This window comes from Glandiceps talaboti, chromosome 23 (genome assembly GCF_964340395.1).
Source record: "Glandiceps talaboti chromosome 23, keGlaTala1.1, whole genome shotgun sequence".
NCBI classification, from domain to species: Eukaryota; Metazoa; Hemichordata; class Enteropneusta; family Spengelidae; genus Glandiceps; species Glandiceps talaboti.
This window is the reverse complement of record NC_135571.1, coordinates 15,849-38,258: the sequence shown is the minus strand read 5'-3', so window position 1 is coordinate 38,258 and position 22,410 is coordinate 15,849. Positions and strand designations below refer to the sequence as shown.

Genomic DNA, 22,410 nt, shown 5'->3' with positions numbered 1-22,410 from the left:
TGCGGTACTAACCTTTCAAACTCGTTTTAATGGGTAGGCGACCCGGTATTTTCAATAGTTTTCCGTTTTCCCATCCACAGATGATCAGCCATATTGAGACTGCACCTTATCGCTCTCCTCTTGGCCGCGTGGTGGCGCATAGTGACCCACTTCTCAGGTCAACGTTGAAAGGTTGATCTTGTTTTTTTGTCGTCCTATCATGAAGTTTACGCCATGTAATTTGAAAGTGTTGTACACACCGTGAGTCGGCATGTCTTGGGGTAGACCATGACCAGTACCTATCTATGAAAGACGTCACCCAATCACAGTTACTACTGTCCGATTAAACAGGGAGTGTTTTCGTTATTTCCTACATGACAGGACTAGACTAGACTAGTCGACTATACCACGGACTATTCTCTTTATCAACCCTGTTCTTACTCAGAGTCATAGACAGAGTAGGTCGGGACCGGATTCTGATACTGTCCCTTTTTTATTCTTGTAGCAGGGGCAATGTTAGAATCGATTCCCAACTCACTCAACGACGACCTACAAGCAAGACTATACCATTAGATCACAATGCTGTTCAAGCAGATTTAAGTGTATGTAGTTTTACAGCGTTCACACCATCTTGACAGTATCCCAACTATACATCCTATCAAAACAATATCCCACCAAAAAAGGCCATGCGGTTTGGTTTTGTGTGTGTTTTAGCAATATATATATATATAAACACACACTTAGGGTGTTACTTAAGTCATTACTCGGAGTTTCATGCTTCTTCAGCAATCATCAGGCCACTGATAAAATTAGGATTGACAAGTTTGATATGTACACGTAAACGTTTGTGTATATATTGCGAAATAAGATTGTCGGACTATCAAAATTATTCCTAACGGATATTTACTTCTATAGTTATTATAAATATTATTGCATAATTAATAAAGAAACGCGCTACACTGCGACTCAGCGCATTGTACAATGAAATGTCACAGAGGAAAGAACACAAATGACTTTAAAATTTATTAGCAAGTTCTTTAAATGCTTCTATAGTTGGCGAGGGAATATTTACTTCTATAGTTGGCTAGGGTATATTTACTTCTATAGTTGGCAAGGGAATATTTACTTCCATAGTTGGCGAGGGAATATTTACTTCCATAGTTGGCGAAGGAATATTTACTTCCATAGTTGGCGAGGGAATATTTACTTCCATAGTTGGCGAGGGAATATTTACTTCCATAGTTGGCGAGGGAATATTTACTTCTATAGTTGGCGAGGGAATATTTACTTCTATAGTTGGCGAGGGAATATTTACTTCCATAGTTGGCGAAGGAATATTTTACTTCTATGGTTGGCGAGGGAATATTTACTTCTATAGTTGGCGAGGGAATATTTACTTCAAAAGTTGGCGAGGGAATATTTACTTCCATAGTTGGCGAGGGAATATTTACTTCCATAGTTGGCAAGGGAATATTTACTTCCATAGTTGGCGAGGGAATATTTACTTCCATAGTTGGCGAGGGAATATTTACTTCTATAGTTGGCGAGGGAATATTTACTTCTATAGTTGGCTAGGGAATATTTACTTCCATAGCTGGCGAGGGAATATTTTCTTCTATAGTTGGCGAGGGAATATTTACTTCTATAGTTGGCGAGGGAATATTTACTTCTATAGTTGGTGAGGGAATATTTACTTCCATAGTTGGCGAGGGAATATTTACTTCTATAGCTGGCGAGGGAATATTTACTTCTATAGTTGGCTGGGAATATTTACTTCCATAGTTGGCTAGGGAATATTTACTTCTATAGTTGGCTAGGGAATATTTACTTCTATAGCTGGCGAGGGAATATTTACTTCTATAGTTGGCAAGGGAATATTTACTTCCATAGTTGGCGAGGGAATATTTACTTCTATAGTTGGCGAGGGAATATTTACTTCCATAGTTGGCGAGGGAATATTTACTTCCATAGTTGGCGAGGGAATATTTACTTCTATAGTTGGCGAGGGAATATTTACTTCCATAGTTGGTGAGGGAATATTTACTTCTATAGTTGGCGAGGGAATATTTACTTCTATAGCTGGCGAGGGAATATTTACTTCTATAGTTGGCGAGGGAACATTTACTTCTATAGTTGGCGAGGGAATATTTACTTCCATAGTTGGCGAGGGAATATTTACTTCTATAGTTGGCGAGGGAATATTTACTTCTGTAGTTGGTGAGGGAATATTTACTTTTATGGCGACATTTTGGGACTAATTCAGATTTTAGTATGTATTTCAGTAGTATGCTAGCTCTTATCAGCATTGATTATATATAGTTTATCAGTAAAACAGAGATTACAACATTTCGTCTCATTTGTGTAATATGGGAATCATTTGATACATGTGCATAGAACATTCAAAACATTTCTGCAAGTCTACATTAGACCGACTATGATCCAAATGGTGTCAGATGATTTCAATACATTCATGTGTCATGCCTGCATGAAGTAATGTGGGAATAGTTTTTCACAAACTTGTAAAGAAATGGAATGACGTACAAACACGTACAATATGCATTAGGGAGCCGTCATTATTTAAGACGGGGGGGGGGGGAGAGAATCAGAGGTCACGCAAAATATGCTAAGCTAGAAGGGAGGGAAGTTACTCAAAAAATGAGGAGTGAAAGGGGACATGTTGCGATACAGCATTAGTTGGTCATACCTCCCTAGCCCTATAGCCTGTTTACTGCACTGTTGAGATACATCATTAGCTGGTTGTACCTCCTAGCCCTATAGCACGTTTACTGCACTGTTGAGATACATCATTAGCTGGTTGTACCTCCTAGCCCTATAGCCTGTTTACTGCACTGTTGAGATACATCATTCATTAGCTGGTTGTACCTCCTAACCCTATAGCCTGTTTACTGCACTGTTGAGATACATCATTCATAATAATAATAATAATAATAAACATTTATATAGCGCCATATATCCACGACAGTGCTCATAGGCGCTTCACATTTGAAATAAATCAAAAGCTACTGCAATTACAAGTATGGCTGTAAAAAAAAATGGCAAAGTTATAATGATTTAAAATGATTTAAAGAGTACATTTAAATCGACTAAATCTAAATAAATGATTGGTAAGAGTAATTCAGTTTAGATTACACACTGTAAATCTGGGTGAAAATGTGAGTTTTCAACTTGCGTTTGAAAGTGTCAATTTCTGTGCATTGTCTGATGTGACATGGGAGATTGTTCCAAAGCTTCAAAAAATGAGGAGTGAAAGGGGACATGTTGCGATTCATTAGCTGGTTGTACCTCCTAACCCTATAGCCTGTTTACTGCACTGTTGAGATACATCATTAGCTGGTTGTACCTCCTAGCCCTGTAGCCCTCACGGGCTAGACCAGCTAAGGATGCACCTCAGCAGTGCTGTAAACAGGCTACTGTAAGAGGCACCAAATTTCTAATTTGTTATGCCTTATTCGTAATGATGTACACAATTGCTGTACTCATTCGATCAGACCCTACTAAACATTGTACAAAGACACTCGGTACTAGTATAGTATTAGGTAATGTTTCAATGATGTTGGAATAGATATCTTCACCGTTCATACATTTTGTGTACTTCGATTGGAAGCAGGTTCAGGTCTAACACACATATATATATTCTTAAATGTCATAACTCAGATCTTATTCTGATGCATTAAAACATACGTGACAAATCTTATTTGTAGGGAAAATTGGTCACAAAGTAATTTTTCTGGTATTTGGACAATTTATAGAATTCATTTTGATTGACAAGGACTTCTTAGGATGTAAGAACCCTGCATGCCATGTTAGCACACTTGGTAAATACATGTAAAAGACAAAACAGAAAAGCATGCTTCAAATATTCAGTTTGTTTAATACCTCTTAAATAAATTTGCAAAGTACAAATGCAATATCTCCTTTCCTGAATGAACCTTAGACCTAAAAAAATTGTGTGGTTCTGATTACACTCAATTTTAGAATTGGTGGAGTAGGAAGATTTTTTTTTCATGTGCAAATGTCTAGTTTAGGAAGTTATGTTTTCTGTAGTTTTCCACATGGTCTCTATGTAATTGGTTTCTTCCCATAAGATGTACATGTGCAGCCATTACAGATTGGAAGAACAGTTGCATATTGTCTTTTTAAGTTGATGTCAGTTTCCGCATCCACTGTTTCTCCCGAGACTTCAAAATGTTTGTGTTTTATTATTTATTCCTGAATACGTAAAGAAATGTTTAGGGTCGGTAGTGAAGAGCTAGGTGGAGCCGGGTAACCAGAACCAAACAATTTTTTTAGGACTTACTAAAGTGTCATTTCAAAATGTAATGAAATGTACTGTACAAAGAAGTCTACAAAATAAAGTACAGTTTAGACAAAATGACAATCCATAACACTTTGTCACATCCTCCCCAAAAGCTTCTACGCATTGATACACAGAATCTACCACTGCCATATTTGATGTGTATGTACATTCAAGTATATCTATGTCTCACTGCATACATATACATGCAATGATATATCTATGTCACACTGAATACATATACATGCAATGATATATCTATGTCACACTGCATACATATACATGCAATGGTATATCTATGTCACACTGAATACATATACATGCAATGATATATCTATGTCTCACTACATACATATACATGCAATGGTATATCTATGTCTCACTGCATACATATACATGCAATGATATATCTATGTCTCACTGCATACATATACATGCAATGATATATCTATGTCTCACTGCATACATATACATGCAATGATATATCTATGTCTCACTGCATACATATACATGCAATGGTATATCTATGTCTCACTGCATACATATACATGCAATGATATATCTATGTCTCACTGCATACATATACATGCAATGGTATATCTATGTCTCACTGCATACATTAAACATACTCAACACATCTTACTACCATAAACTTGATCTTTACTGCTATCACAGATGGTAGGTGAAACCTACACACAGTGATCTTTTATTTCTCAACAAAAGTTACAAGTATGTTGTAGATTGTCTGATGGCAGTGAAATCTGCATAATTATGTTTCGACAGTAACATATACAAAATAACCGCTACTGATTGTATCTAGTTACTTGAAACATGAGAGATAGTTTCTGGTACCGCTGTATAGAAGCTTTATCTCCCACCCCCTCCCCACCCCATACTACATCTTGTCCCAAGGAATGTTTCTTCTCATAAAAAATCCAGACTTCATTCCCACACAAAGGAGTGTATCTAGTCTTGCTGAACATTTTGAATTAACGTTATATTGTCCCCTTTAAGTAATATTCTCCCTGTATGGAGAGAAAGAACATAGGATAAATAGATAAGAAAAACATACAAAGTTATGTCATTCAACAAATGTATGATGACTGGGATACACCAATTAAGGAAATATAGACTCATAGTACTAGGTATTACTATGTAAGTCTATATACATGTATAATATAATACTCATAGTACTAGGTATTACATGCATATTATCCAGATCACAGTTGTAATTTGTACTTAGTCATACCTAGGGGTTTTCTGTTTTTTGTCTTCATGTGATATTCTTCGGCATCATCTAACACTAAGTTCATGTACTCATCAAAGCCCTACAAATGAAATGAATAGAATCATTTAACAACAACAACAACAACAACAATAATAATCATATTAGTTTTTATATACCTACTTCCAAAACTGCTCAAACCACTTTACAATTAATACACCTGGTAGCCAGTGGTTACATCAGCAGACCAACCACTGGACCTTTTAGAGTACCCAGTAGTTACATCAGCAGACCAACCACTGAACCTTTTAGAGTACCCAGTGGTTACATCAGCAGACCAACCACTGGACCTTTTAGAGTACCCAGTAGTTACATCAGCAGACCAACCACTGGACCTTTTAGAGTACCCAGTAGTTACATCAGCAGACCAACCACTGGACATTTTAGAGTACCCAGTGGTTACATCAGCAGACCAACCACTGGACATTTTAGAGTACCCAGTAGTTACATCAGCAGACCAACCACTGGACCTTTTAGAGTACCCAGTGGTTACATCAGCAGACCAACCACTGGACATTTTAGAGTACCCAGTACAGTAGTTACATCAGCAGACCAACCACTGGACATTTTAGAGTACCCAGTAGTTACATCAGCAGACCAACCACTGGACATTTTAGAGTACCCAGTAGTTACATCAGCAGACCAACCACTGGACCTTTTAGAGTACCCAGTGGTTACATCAGCAGACCAACCACTGAACCTTTTAGAGTACCCAGTGGTTACATCAGCAGACCAACCACTGAACCTTTTAGAGTACCCAGTGGTTACATCAGCAGACCAACCACTGGACCATTTAGAGTACCCAGTGGTTACATCAGCAGACCAACCACTGAACCTTTTAGAGTACCCAGTGGTTACATCAGCAGACCAACCACTGAACCTTTTAGAGTACCCAGTACAGTAGTTACATCAGCAGACCAACCACTGAACCTTTTAGAGTACCCAGTGGTTACATCAGCAGACCAACCACTGAACCTTTTAGAGTATCCAGTGGTTACATCAGCAGACCAACCACTAGACCTTTTAGAGTACCCAGTGGTTACATCAGCAGACCAACCACTGAACCTTTTAGAGTACCCAGTAGTTACATCAGCAGACCAACCACTGAACCTTTTAGAGTACCCAGTGGTTACATCAGCAGACCAACCACTGAACCTTTTAGAGTACCCAGTGGTTACATCAGCAGACCAACCACTGAACCTTTTAGAGTACCCAGTGGTTACATCAGCAGACCAACCACTGAACCTTTTAGAGTACCCAGTGGTTACATCAGCAGACCAACCACTGAACCTTTTAGAGTACCCAGTAGTTACATCAGCAGACTAACCACTGGACATTTTAGAGTACCCAGTGGTTACATCAGCAGACCAACCACTGAACCATTTAGAGTACCCAGTGGTTACATCAGCAGACCAACCACTGGACATTTTAGAGTACCCAGTAGTTACATCAGCAGACCAACCACTGAACCTTTTAGAGTACCCAGTGGTTACATCAGCAGACCAACCACTGGACCTTTTAGAGTACCCAGTGGTTACATCAGCAGACCAACCACTGAACCTTTTAGAGTACCCAGTGGTTACATCAGCAGACCAACCACTGGACCTTTTAGAGTACCCAGTGGTTACATCAGCAGACCAACCACTGGACCTTTCAGTCTACCCAGACACAGACCTACCATGGCATAGTGACATTTCAGATATTTGTACTTATATACCCTGGGGAACATAAACATAGTCTTTACTTATGGACTTGGGACCCTGCTAAAAAGCTTATGGATTTAATACTGTGTCTTTATTGTCATGGGACCAAATATATGAGTATCATGTTCCAAGACAGCTGTCCTTGTCACAGTAAGAAGATAAAACAATACCAAATTCCGCCATTGTATAATTTAAATTCTAATTTTCTTGCCTTTCTAATGTCTGACACTTTTTACTTGGAAAATCTAATGAGTGACCTTGCGCCTCTTCTCTATAGTGGTCTGAGCTTGGGCACAATGGGTACTTTTAAAGGGGCACTCTTGTCTGTAAAATGCACAAATTGTGAAATCATGCATCCATACAATTTATTCTGGTGAGAACACTGTTATAGACACAGCTAAATCATTTCTACTTACAATGATATGTCCTTCTATTCTCATGTTGACTTGCTCATATAACCACACTTGAATACGTGACCTCTGTGTTAAGAACATAAACAAACGCAATAAATATGAAGTCATGATGGTTGAATAGTTCCTGTGAACAATACATACATTTTGACACATGGAAAATTTGGCAGGACAATTTAGGATATGTCAGGCACACTTTAATTTAATTTGGCAGACAGTGCAAGGGGAAATTACTCATACTACCTGTAAATAACTTGTATGAATTGGTCGAAAGCTTTCAGCTAAATTTAAAGCATTGTCAGTATAAACTGTGAAAATTAAGCTTAAAATATGTTGTAACTACGAAAAAGCTTATAAAATCAACTTCAATTTTGTATAAATATGATATTAAACCAGACCACAATGTAGATTTCCCCTTCATGATTTCAAACTGGCAAACTGTGGCCTCTGAGTCAATTTGACATGCCACTGAGACACACAAAAGTTTGGGGACCCCATCTCTTCCTACATGTATGTGGTTAACGGTGTGTCCTCTGAACCAATTTAACATGCCAACAAAACACTGTTTGGCAAAAGCATACAATGATCAGACATACATGTATTCCCTACTTTCTGATCTGTGCCGATAAAGTAAAATGGCCTTCACTTTACGATACATGTACATGTAGGCTCAGGCTGTAGTACAGGTGTATCGATACAGTTTGATTAAAATAAATACAAAATGTTACAATGTACCAAGTATGTGGTTACGGATCACTAAATTCAATACACATAGTAAAATCTTGATTTTGATTCGACACTTCCGTGCAAATAAACATGTTCACTGTCTAATTAGTTATTTTTTTTATTGTTGTGTCTTTGCTGATATGGCATACGTGCCCCTGCCCACATATTAGACCCAAAATTGCTGTTGTTGACATTCACTTTGACACTGAGAATAACATGATAAAAACATGTCCAGAACGTCTTGAATGTATCACGATGAATGTTTTATCTTTGTGCCAAGTTTGGTTGAAATCAGTTGGTGCATGCCAGAGATATGAGGGGCACTCATGCATGAACAGACAAATGAACTGAACCCCTCTGAGTGGTGCCCGTTAGGAGCTAAAAAATCATGTCGAAAACACCGGAAGAGATACTTACACTTTGAAGATATCTGAAAATAAGATTCTATAAATACAGTGTTAAGGAAATTAGACAACACTCAAACTGCATGCAGATAAGTATTTATGAACAAGAGCAATATGGCAAATATGAAACATGGAAGAACGACAAATCTGACTAACATGAGGCTTCATTGTAAGACAAGAATTAAGGATGGCTCCAAGGCTCTTTGCCTGACACTGGGCAGAAATCAACACATCACAAATACATGTAATACAAATTTCTTGTCCACCATTGTAAGCAAGATCATATTTCCCAGAAAAAATAACTAATAACAAATTCTGTTTTATCATCATTAAGGCAAAGGAAATTTGAAGACATCCAAGCTCTGACATCGGAAATACAGTTTTCTTACCGTATCATTGTGATTTGCATGAGGGAAAGACATGTACATAGGCTATAGCACTACTAAACCCTATCTGTTATCACTGTATATCAGTTCAGTTGTGCTAAAAATTAGCTTGTCAGTGTAAGAGTACAGTATACTGTTTTTTGTAAAGGGCAGTAAAATCTAGCTAACTGCTTGTTCTAGGTTCCCGTCAAAATCATGGCACTGTGTATGGAAATGAATGCAAGTTTTACCAGATTTCGCTCTCCACGTTAACAATAACAGTTTCCAAGCCTTCTTAACATTGGCAATGGCAGTATAAAGTACAACAGTATTTAATATTGTAGCTATCACCATAAAACGGAATTACCTGGCTAGTAATTTTGTTAAGGTTTATGCAAAAAAATGCCAATTCAGGGAAGCCAGTTAAATCCATGAAGGTAGGAAAAACTTTCGACCCGTACTAACGCCATGGTGAGTCTAACGAGTACTAGTAGCGTAATGCTGTAATGTTACAACTTTTCATGTAATAGAATGCTAATGTTTGTAACTATCAACGAGCATTGCACCAATAACTAACATATTATGGGTACACATAATTGTGGCAAGACTTAAATACTAAGATCAACTAGCATTTCCATATGCGGTATTCGACGTCACGATCAAGTGTATCCTATATTCTTAGTGTCATGTCACCATGTGTTTGTTACAAATACAAGTTGTTGTGAACATTGACGATTGGCATTGCTTTGTCCGTAGATTAGATATTAACGTAGTACACCTCTCACGTCCTTAAGAGTTCCTTGGGACAAAAAAAGGATACAATAGGTTGTACCATAACCTTCTGTACTTTCTGTCCTTTGTAGGCCATCTTCGTTTCACTAAAACTGCTTCCAAGAGAAGAAATGTTGTACTTCACGTGGTACAGCAATGACAGCAGTAATTCAAAATGGCGGGTACCGTACACTAAACGTTTACGCCTGCGCAAATGCTTCGCGTATAAAAACGAAAGACGATGCAGAATTTTACGTAGAAGGCGTAGAACATAGCCGGTCGAATCAATACCATCCGGCGCCGGTATAGCTATGATCAGCCATGATCGAATATTTCATTTGTGAAATCATAAATTATTTAGAAGTCAATCAAATCTCATAATTACTGACTCCTCCCAAAATAGGAAGTAGACGACTGTACTCTTATCCATGGAGCTTACTGTATTGTAGAAGGCATGCTTATTGAATTCTACTGTACAACAGGTATCAATCAATCAATCAAATTTCTATAGCGCTGATTTTCAGAGCAATGTTCTGTTCAGTAGCGCTGAATGATAAAAGCACACCATATATGCTTTGGTGAACAAATAAGTCTTCAGTTTTGTTTTGAAATAATCAAGACTGGAGGCTTGGCGAATGTCAAGTGGCAAATAGTTTGGGGGCGACATTTGAAAATGAACGACCTCAATAGGTGACGTGTCTGTAATTTGTCGTTGCAAGCAGATTCTTGTTTGTAGAACGTAGAGTGCGACTCGATGTGTATGGCTGGAGAAGATCACAAATGTACTCTGGAGTTAGGCCATGAAGAGACGTTGTAGAATTTTACGTAGAATATGTAAACAGTAAAATATTGTAATCAATCCTGAAACGAACTGGTAACCAATGGTAACCAATTATCTACTGATCCGACTAATGCTACCAATCATTAGTCGGATCTGTGGATGTTTACACTCACGGCATAAATTTGGGCAAATAGTGAGTTTAGGGTTCTAGCAAGCTACTAATTAATGCAAAGCTGATAAACTCTTATAAGACAGTGATATCAGCAGGTAGGAAATGGAAAGAAAAGGAGAGGAAACAGTATTTAAAACTTCATTTGAAATATACAGAAAATAATATTAGAAATCCAGAAAATCGCGAAATTGATTATTTGTCCTTTTCACTATGAACAAACTGGCGGGTTATTTGCCCAATTAACACATTACGCAGTGAGTGTGGAGGGTCTATGGTGAGTGTAAACATCCACTCCTTGTACTTCCATTAATCACAGACAACTAACTAGACATTAAGAAGAAATATGTCTCTTGTCTATACTTGTCTGTGGTTTAGCTAAAGTCGGATCAAAATATAATAAAATAAAATAAAAAATCTACCTACCCTACTTATTGAATGTAAGCGGAACCACACATTTTTTACGCCTAAATGGTGTGGTTCCGCTTACATTCAATTTTAAAATAGGCGGGGTAGGTAGATTTTGTATTTCATTTTTTTTCATGGGTGAGTGTCTAGTTCAGGTTTTCCATTGTTTTCGAAATGGTCTCTGTGTTGTTTATTTCTTCCTATCAGATGTACAGCCATTACAGATTGGAAGAATAGTGTTATATTGTCTTTTAAGTTGATGTCAATTTCCGCACCCACTATTTCTTGCGAGACTACGATTTTCGCGATTTTATTATTAATTTTCTTGAATAAGTAAAAAAAAGTTTAGGGTCGGCGTGAAAAACTAGGTGGGATTGGGTAACCGGAACCGAACATTTTTTTATTTGGCCTAATGGATCACAAAAACATTTTTATCCTGAACTGGCTCTATATATTGTAATTGTACCTCACAGTTTCTTTCTTTTCATTTGATTCGGTTCTTCCAATCACATTCACTCTGACCTTCTGCCAATCAGATTTATATATATTCAATCTAGTGAGCCAAAAAGGTAACACATGTCGGAACCTCCACTTTGCACTCAGTGTCGTGATGGATTTGGGCCAATTTAATTAAAATTCGATTTCGTGTACAGAGCGCGTTCCACCGGCCCTTTTTAATTTTGCTGTTACGTTTACTTTCGTTTGTTCTTTTGTGAGCGCTCGTATCTATCGAGTGCTCACAAAGAAGAAATGACAGAACATGTAACAGCGAAAAAGAAAACGCACTCTGGAGCTTTTCATGTTTTCAAATTTGTGCACTGTAACAGGTGGTAATGTGAATTGAAGTGCAATGTAACACAAGACTGCCAGGGCCAGGTACTCTGAGAACGGACATTTTATCCGGATTGGAATTGAAGTGAAATGTACTAACATAAGTCTGCCAGGGCTAAGTACTCTCAGTGTGTTCCTATCCCAGGAATAAATTTGCTTCAAAGTTGTTGTAGACATCTAAATGGATTTGAACTAGAGTGAACTGTGTGCACCACTCTTGGACAATATCAACTTTGAACTTTGACTGAAAATGCTAGGATTTGACACTTGCCAAATGAACAATGACAAATGACAATTTCAGTTTCGGGTAGATAAGTTAGTTGGCAATGTAACTTGACAATTTCATAAAGATACATTAACAATAAAGTACATTTGTGAAGCCCCATGTTGGGTATTGAACATTGCCAAAGTCATCAAAAGAAGAGTACTTTTTTACCTGAATATTGCCACTAGGAGGCGCGATTTTATTTGAAAACAGGCTAATTTTGCACATTCCTGATTGAATTTTTTGACCCAATCTTAAGGATAGATGTATAAAAATTACTTGCATTGATTGAATAAATTTCGGGGGTCAAATATCATCATAAGATTGTATTGTGGGTAATATGTTTATGCATAACCCTAACCGGTTAATTTATTCAAGGAGAAATAAATTTAGGTTTAATGCCGTCAATATGTTGTTAGGTACCCTAAATTGTACCTGCTCACCAAATGTGGTCGAAAAATAATGAGAAATGAGTGTTTTTCTAAGTTGTCAAAATGACAAAATAAACGTTACCACTGAGGGCGCGCTTTGCTTTACAATTTAAAAAAAATTTCCTGTAAGTATTCTTTGACCAAATTTTCAGGATAGGTATATATTAATATCCTTGACTCATGTTATAAATCACATGTCTCAATGGCTAGTAGAAGTATGTTTGTTTGACTGTTTTTTTTTTGCCATTAGGTTAACATGTGGAAAACTGTCATTATTTGTAAAAGGCATTTATCTATATAAATTCACCGTTTTTTTTTTTGTCTTGAAATACTCTTATTAATTAGAATGACTAGTGTCATAAATTGCATGTCACAATGATTAGCGGAAATATGTTTTTGGAATTTCAATTTTTTTCTACATTATTTTAACCATGTTAGCCTATGGGGAAAAGTAATTTTAATTTTTAAAAGGCACATTTCTATGGAATTTCACAAGTTTTTGTGTGCTGAACTACTCGTGTTAATGATCATGAAGCAGACACTTAATATCTTGTCTGAGTCTTTTGCAGAAATATGGTTTCCAAATTCTAGTGTTCACTTATTTCCAATTTTGGTGCATATTTCATGGTGTACAGGGATTTTGAAGGATTTTGCGTGGTCACCTTTGAACTCTTACTGTTAAGCAAGGCATAGACTTAGGACTAAAGTGATTTCTGTTTTGGATAGCACATGACAAACTCTCTTGCCAATGAAAGCCACTTTTTAAACAAAGCACTATTAGTAGTACAGTGGTAGTCAAACGTATACACTAACATGTATATGTTATTTTCTACATTGATAACTTTGCTATCAAAACCCATACATACCCTGCTCTGGTATTAAATATAGTTTATAACTTTCTATAGATATTATGATTTTCTATTTGTAAATGGTGAAAAAAAATTCTTGATATAAGTTCTAAATTGAGCACTGGCTCTCACTACTTTGACCTTTGACCTTTGACCCCCAATTTCAGTGTCGGGTAGATAAGTTAGTTGGCAATGTAACTTGACAATTTCATAAAGATACATTAACAATAAAGTACATTTGTGAAGCCCCATGTTGGGTATTGAACATTGCCAAAGTCATCTAAAGAAGAGTACTTTTTTACCTGAATATTGCCACTAGGGGGCGCGAATTTATTTGAAAACAGACTAATTTTGTACCTTCCTGATTGAATTTTTTGACCCAATCTTAAGGATAGATGTATAAAAATTACTTGCATTGATTGAATGAATTTTGGGGGTCAAATGTCATCATAGGGTTGTATTGTGGGTAATATGTTTATGCATAACCCTAACCAGTTGATTTATTCAAGGGGAAATGAATTTAGGCTTAATGCCGTCAATATGTTGTTAGGTACACTAAATTGTACTGCTCACCAAATGTGGTCGAAAAATAATGAGAAATGAGTGTTTTTCTAAGTTGTCAAAATGTCAAAATAAACGTTACCACTGAGGGCGCGCTTTGCTTTTCAATTTAAAAAAAATTTCCTGTAAGTATTCTTTGACCAAATTTTCAGGATAGGTGTATATTAATATCCTTGACTTATGTTTTAAATCACATGTCTCAATGGCTAGTAGAAGTATGTTTGTTTGACTGTTTTTTTTTTGCCATTAGGTTAACATGTGGAAAACTGTCATTATTTGTAAAAGGCATTTATCTATATAAATTCACCGGTTTTTTTTGTCTTGAAATACTCTTATTAATTAGAATGACTAATGTCATAAATTGCATGTCACAATGATTAGTGGAAATATTTTTTTGGAATTTCAATTTTTTTCTACATTATTTTAACCATGTTAGCCTATGGAGAAAAGTAATTTTAATTTTTAAAAGGCACATTTCTATGGAATTTCACAAGTTTTTGTGTGCTGAACTACTCGTGTTAATGATCATGAAGCAGACACTTAATATCTTGTCTGAGTCTTTTGCAGAAATATGGTTTCCAAATTCTAGTGTTCACTTATTTCCAATTTTGGTGCATATTTCATGGTGTACAGGGATTTTGAAGGATTTTGATGGTCACCTTTGAACTCTTACTGTTAAGCAAGGCATAGACGAATACATACCCTGCTCTGGTATTAAATATAGTTTATAACTTTCTATAGATATTATGATTTTCTATTTGTAAATGGTGAAAAAAAATTCTTGATATAAGTTCTAAATTGAGCTAGCACTGGCTCTCACTACTTTGACCTTTGACCTTTGACCCCCCAATTTCAGTGTCGGGTAGATAAGTTAGTTGGCAATGTAACTTGACAATTTCATAAAGATACATTAACAATAAAGTACATTTGTGAAGCCCCATGTTGGGTATTGAACATTGCCAAAGTCATCTAAAGAAGAGTACTTTTTTACCTGAATATTGCCACTAGGGGGCGCGAATTTATTTGAAAACAGACTAATTTTGTACCTTTCTGATTGAATTTTTTGACCCAATCTTAAGGATAGATGTATAAAAATTACTTGCATTGATTGAATGAATTTTGGGGGTCAAATGTCATCATAGGGTTGTATTGTGGGTAATATGTTTATGCATAACCCTAACCAGTTGATTTATTCAAGGGGAAATGAATTTAGGCTTAATGCCGTCAATATGTTGTTAGGTACACTAAATTGTACTGCTCACCAAATGTGGTCGAAAAATAATGAGAAATGAGTGTTTTTCTAAGTTGTCAAAATGTCAAAATAAACGTTACCACTGAGGGCGCGCTTTGCTTTTCAATTTAAAAAAAATTTCCTGTAAGTATTCTTTGACCAAATTTTCAGGATAGGTGTATATTAATATCCTTGACTTATGTTTTAAATCACATGTCTCAATGGCTAGTAGAAGTATGTTTGTTTGACTGTTTTTTTTTTGCCATTAGGTTAACATGTGGAAAACTGTCATTATTTGTAAAAGGCATTTATCTATATAAATTCACCGGTTTTTTTTGTCTTGAAATACTCTTATTAATTAGAATGACTAATGTCATAAATTGCATGTCACAATGATTAGTGGAAATATTTTTTTGGAATTTCAATTTTTTTCTACATTATTTTAACCATGTTAGCCTATGGAGAAAAGTAATTTTAATTTTTAAAAGGCACATTTCTATGGAATTTCACAAGTTTTTGTGTGCTGAACTACTCGTGTTAATGATCATGAAGCAGACACTTAATATCTTGTCTGAGTCTTTTGCAGAAATATGGTTTCCAAATTCTAGTGTTCACTTATTTCCAATTTTGGTGCATATTTCATGGTGTACAGGGATTTTGAAGGATTTTGATGGTCACCTTTGAACTCTTACTGTTAAGCAAGGCATAGACGAATACATACCCTGCTCTGGTATTAAATATAGTTTATAACTTTCTATAGATATTATGATTTTCTATTTGTAAATGGTGAAAAAAAATTCTTGATATAAGTTCTAAATTGAGCTAGCACTGGCTCTCACTACTTTGACCTTTGACCTTTGACCCCCCAATTTCAGTGTCGGGTAGATAAGTTAGTTGGCAATGTAACTTGACAATTTCATAAAGATACATTAACAATAAAGTACATTTGTGAAGCCCCATGTTGGGTATTGAACATTGCCAAAGTCATCTAAAGAAGAGTACTTTTTTACCTGAATATTGCCACTAGGGGGCGCGAATTTATTTGAAAACAGACTAATTTTGTACCTTTCTGATTGAATTTTTTGACCCAATCTTAAGGATAGATGTATAAAAATTACTTGCATTGATTGAATGAATTTTGGGGGTCAAATGTCATCATAGGGTTGTATTGTGGGTAATATGTTTATGCATAACCCTAACCAGTTGATTTATTCAAGGGGAAATGAATTTAGGCTTAATGCCGTCAATATGTTGTTAGGTACACTAAATTGTACTGCTCACCAAATGTGGTCGAAAAATAATGAGAAATGAGTGTTTTTCTAAGTTGTCAAAATGTCAAAATAAACGTTACCACTGAGGGCGCGCTTTGCTTTTCAATTTAAAAAAAATTTCCTGTAAGTATTCTTTGACCAAATTTTCAGGATAGGTGTATATTAATATCCTTGACTTATGTTTTAAATCACATGTCTCAATGGCTAGTAGAAGTATGTTTGTTTGACTGTTTTTTTTTTGCCATTAGGTTAACATGTGGAAAACTGTCATTATTTGTAAAAGGCATTTATCTATATAAATTCACCGGTTTTTTTTGTCTTGAAATACTCTTATTAATTAGAATGACTAATGTCATAAATTGCATGTCACAATGATTAGTGGAAATATTTTTTTGGAATTTCAATTTTTTTCTACATTATTTTAACCATGTTAGCCTATGGAGAAAAGTAATTTTAATTTTTAAAAGGCACATTTCTATGGAATTTCACAAGTTTTTGTGTGCTGAACTACTCGTGTTAATGATCATGAAGCAGACACTTAATATCTTGTCTGAGTCTTTTGCAGAAATATGGTTTCCAAATTCTAGTGTTCACTTATTTCCAATTTTGGTGCATATTTCATGGTGTACAGGGATTTTGAAGGATTTTGATGGTCACCTTTGAACTCTTACTGTTAAGCAAGGCATAGACGAATACATACCCTGCTCTGGTATTAAATATAGTTTATAACTTTCTATAGATATTATGATTTTCTATTTGTAAATGGTGAAAAAAAATTCTTGATATAAGTTCTAAATTGAGCTAGCACTGGCTCTCACTACTTTGACCTTTGACCTTTGACCCCCCAATTTCAGTGTCGGGTAGATAAGTTAGTTGGCAATGTAACTTGACAATTTCATAAAGATACATTAACAATAAAGTACATTTGTGAAGCCCCATGTTGGGTATTGAACATTGCCAAAGTCATCAAAAGAAGAGTACTTTTTTACCTGAATATTGCCACTAGGGGGCGCGATTTTATTTGAAAACAGGCTAATTTTGTACCTTCCTGATTGAATTCTTTGACCCAATCTTAAGGATAGATGTATAAAAATTACTTGCATTGATTGAATAAATTTTGGGGGTCAAATGTAATCATGAGGTTGTATTGTGGGTAATATGTTTATGCATAACCCTAACCTGTTGATTTATTCAAGGAGAAATGAATTTAGGCTTAATGCCGTCAATATGTTGTTAGGTACACTAAATTGTACTGCTCACCAAATGTGGTCGAAAAATAATGAGAAATGAGTGTTTTTCTAAGTTGTCAAAATGTCAAAGTAAACGTTACCACTGAGGGCGCGCTTTGCTTTTCAATTTAAAAAAAATTTCCTGTATTAAAGTATTCTTTGACCAAATTTTCAGGATAGGTGTATATTAATATCCTTGACTTATGTTTTAAATCACATGTCTCAATGGTTAGTAGAAGTATGTTTGTTTGACTGGTTTTTTTTTGCCATTAGGTTAACATGTGGAAAACTGTCATTATTTGTAAAAGGCATTTATCTATATAAATTCACCGGTTTTTTTTGTCTTGAAATACTCTTATTAATTAGAATGACTAATGTCATAAATTGCATGTCACAATGATTAGTGGAAATATTTTTTTGGAATTTCAATTTTTTTCTACATTATTTTAACCATGTTAGCCTATGGAGAAAAGTAATTTTAATTTTTAAAAGGCACATTTCTATGGAATTTCACAAGTTTTTGTGTGCTGAACTACTCGTGTTAATGATCATGAAGCAGACACTTAATATCTTGTCTGAGTCTTTTGCAGAAATATGGTTTCCAAATTCTAGTGTTCACTTATTTCCAATTTTGGTGCATATTTCATGGTGTACAGGGATTTTGAAGGATTTTGATGGTCACCTTTGAACTCTTACTGTTAAGCAAGGCATAGACGAATACATACCCTGCTCTGGTATTAAATATAGTTTATAACTTTCTATAGATATTATGATTTTCTATTTGTAAATGGTGAAAAAAAATTCTTGATATAAGTTCTAAATTGAGCTAGCACTGGCTCTCACTACTTTGACCTTTGACCTTTGACCCCCCAATTTCAGTGTCGGGTAGATAAGTTAGTTGGCAATGTAACTTGACAATTTCATAAAGATACATTAACAATAAAGTACATTTGTGAAGCCCCATGTTGGGTATTGAACATTGCCAAAGTCATCTAAAGAAGAGTACTTTTTTACCTGAATATTGCCACTAGGGGGCGCGAATTTATTTGAAAACAGACTAATTTTGTACCTTCCTGATTGAATTTTTTGACCCAATCTTAAGGATAGATGTATAAAAATTACTTGCATTGATTGAATGAATTTTGGGGGTCAAATGTCATCATAGGGTTGTATTGTGGGTAATATGTTTATGCATAACCCTAACCAGTTGATTTATTCAAGGGGAAATGAATTTAGGCTTAATGCCGTCAATATGTTGTTAGGTACACTAAATTGTACTGCTCACCAAATGTGGTCGAAAAATAATGAGAAATGAGTGTTTTTCTAAGTTGTCAAAATGTCAAAATAAACGTTACCACTGAGGGCGCGCTTTGCTTTTCAATTTAAAAAAAATTTCCTGTAAGTATTCTTTGACCAAATTTTCAGGATAGGTGTATATTAATATTCTTGACTTATGTTTTAAATCACATGTCTCAATGGCTAGTAGAAGTATGTTTGTTTGACTGGTTTTTTTTTGCCATTAGGTTAACATGTGGAAAACTGTCATTATTTGTAAAAGGCATTTATCTATATAAATTCACCGGTTTTTTTTGTCTTGAAATACTCTTATTAATTAGAATGACTAATGTCATAAATTGCATGTCACAATGATTAGTGGAAATATTTTTTTGGAATTTCAATTTTTTTCTACATTATTTTAACCATGTTAGCCTATGGAGAAAAGTAATTTTAATTTTTAAAAGGCACATTTCTATGGAATTTCACAAGTTTTTGTGTGCTGAACTACTCGTGTTAATGATCATGAAGCAGACACTTAATATCTTGTCTGAGTCTTTTGCAGAAATATGGTTTCCAAATTCTAGTGTTCACTTATTTCCAATTTTGGTGCATATTTCATGGTGTACAGGGATTTTGAAGGATTTTGATGGTCACCTTTGAACTCTTACTGTTAAGCAAGGCATAGACGAATACATACCCTGCTCTGGTATTAAATATAGTTTATAACTTTCTATAGATATTATGATTTTCTATTTGTAAATGGTGAAAAAAATTCTTGATATAAGTTCTAAATTGAGCACTGGCTCTCACTACTTTGACCTTTGACCTTTGACCCCCAATTTCAGTGTCGGGTAGATAAGTTAGTTGGCAATGTAACTTGACAATTTCATAAAGATACATTAACAATAAAGTACATTTGTGAAGCCCCATGTTGGGTATTGAACATTGCCAAAGTCATCTAAAGAAGAGTACTTTTTTACCTGAATATTGCCACTAGGGGGCGCGAATTTATTTGAAAACAGACTAATTTTGTACCTTCCTGATTGAATTTTTTGACCCAATCTTAAGGATAGATGTATAAAAATTACTTGCATTGATTGAATGAATTTTGGGGGTCAAATGTCATCATAGGGTTGTATTGTGGGTAATATGTTTATGCATAACCCTAACCAGTTGATTTATTCAAGGGGAAATGAATTTAGGCTTAATGCCGTCAATATGTTGTTAGGTACACTAAATTGTACTGCTCACCAAATGTGGTCGAAAAATAATGAGAAATGAGTGTTTTTCTAAGTTGTCAAAATGTCAAAATAAACGTTACCACTGAGGGCGCGCTTTGCTTTTCAATTTAAAAAAAATTTCCTGTAAGTATTCTTTGACCAAATTTTCAGGATAGGTGTATATTAATATCCTTGACTTATGTTTTAAATCACATGTCTCAATGGCTAGTAGAAGTATGTTTGTTTGACTGTTTTTTTTTTGCCATTAGGTTAACATGTGGAAAACTGTCATTATTTGTAAAAGGCATTTATCTATATAAATTCACCGGTTTTTTTTGTCTTGAAATACTCTTATTAATTAGAATGACTAATGTCATAAATTGCATGTCACAATGATTAGTGGAAATATTTTTTTGGAATTTCAATTTTTTTCTACATTATTTTAACCATGTTAGCCTATGGAGAAAAGTAATTTTAATTTTTAAAAGGCACATTTCTATGGAATTTCACAAGTTTTTGTGTGCTGAACTACTCGTGTTAATGATCATGAAGCAGACACTTAATATCTTGTCTGAGTCTTTTGCAGAAATATGGTTTCCAAATTCTAGTGTTCACTTATTTCCAATTTTGGTGCATATTTCATGGTGTACAGGGATTTTGAAGGATTTTGATGGTCACCTTTGAACTCTTACTGTTAAGCAAGGCATAGACGAATACATACCCTGCTCTGGTATTAAATATAGTTTATAACTTTCTATAGATATTATGATTTTCTATTTGTAAATGGTGAAAAAAAATTCTTGATATAAGTTCTAAATTGAGCTAGCACTGGCTCTCACTACTTTGACCTTTGACCTTTGACCCCCCAATTTCAGTGTCGGGTAGATAAGTTAGTTGGCAATGTAACTTGACAATTTCATAAAGATACATTAACAATAAAGTACATTTGTGAAGCCCCATGTTGGGTATTGAACATTGCCAAAGTCATCAAAAGAAGAGTACTTTTTTACCTGAATATTGCCACTAGGGGGCGCGATTTTATTTGAAAACAGGCTAATTTTGTACCTTCCTGATTGAATTCTTTGACCCAATCTTAAGGATAGATGTATAAAAATTACTTGCATTGATTGAATAAATTTTGGGGGTCAAATGTAATCATGAGGTTGTATTGTGGGTAATATGTTTATGCATAACCCTAACCTGTTGATTTATTCAAGGAGAAATGAATTTAGGCTTAATGCCGTCAATATGTTGTTAGGTACACTAAATTGTACTGCTCACCAAATGTGGTCGAAAAATAATGAGAAATGAGTGTTTTTCTAAGTTGTCAAAATGTCAAAGTAAACGTTACCACTGAGGGCGCGCTTTGCTTTTCAATTTAAAAAAAATTTCCTGTATTAAAGTATTCTTTGACCAAATTTTCAGGATAGGTGTATATTAATATCCTTGACTTATGTTTTAAATCACATGTCTCAATGGTTAGTAGAAGTATGTTTGTTTGACTGGGTTTTTTTTGCCATTAGGTTAACATGTGGAAAACTGTCATTATTTGTAAAAGGCATTTATCTATATAAATTCACCGGTTTTTTTTGTCTTGAAATACTCTTATTAATTAGAATGACTAATGTCATAAATTGCATGTCACAATGATTAGTGGAAATATTTTTTTGGAATTTCAATTTTTTTCTACATTATTTTAACCATGTTAGCCTATGGAGAAAAGTAATTTTAATTTTTAAAAGGCACATTTCTATGGAATTTCACAAGTTTTTGTGTGCTGAACTACTCGTGTTAATGATCATGAAGCAGACACTTAATATCTTGTCTGAGTCTTTTGCAGAAATATGGTTTCCAAATTCTAGTGTTCACTTATTTCCAATTTTGGTGCATATTTCATGGTGTACAGGGATTTTGAAGGATTTTGATGGT

At 35.0% G+C, this 22,410-nt stretch overlaps 2 protein-coding genes across 2 annotated transcripts in view; both read right to left on the bottom strand.

Annotated features, from left to right (window-relative positions):
* Nucleotides 1-100, bottom strand: part of LOC144452898 (anti-apoptotic protein NR13-like) — a 37,320-nt gene extending 37,220 nt beyond the window's left edge. The window contains exon 1 of the mRNA XM_078144101.1: nucleotides 13-100. The gene's annotated coding sequence lies outside the window, so the exon portion shown is untranslated. The remainder of the gene's footprint in view (nucleotides 1-12) is intronic.
* A 3,769-nt stretch (nucleotides 101-3,869) lies between these two features.
* LOC144452864 (small nuclear ribonucleoprotein E-like) lies at nucleotides 3,870-10,132 on the bottom strand. The gene is made up of 5 exons (XM_078144053.1): nucleotides 10,008-10,132; nucleotides 8,836-8,862; nucleotides 7,699-7,761; nucleotides 5,544-5,622; nucleotides 3,870-5,319 (listed from the first exon to the last, which is right to left on the bottom strand). Exons 1-5 carry the CDS (start codon nucleotides 10,053-10,055, stop codon nucleotides 5,261-5,263), a joined length of 276 nt encoding a protein of 91 aa, XP_078000179.1. The 5' UTR covers nucleotides 10,056-10,132; the 3' UTR covers nucleotides 3,870-5,260.
* Between the last annotated feature and the right edge of the window lie 12,278 nt (nucleotides 10,133-22,410).

Coding starts and splice junctions, on each gene's coding strand:
- LOC144452864 (XM_078144053.1), bottom strand. CDS start 10,055: ATGGCCTACAAAGGACAGAAAGTACAGAAGGTTATGGTACAACCTATT. Junction 5,623..7,698: donor GAATAGAAGGACATATCATT/GTAAGTAGAAAT, acceptor TTTCATTTGTAG/GGCTTTGATGAGTACATGAA. Junction 5,320..5,543: donor AAAAAACAGAAAACCCCTAG/GTATGACTAAGT, acceptor CTCTCCATACAG/GGAGAATATTACTTAAAGGG.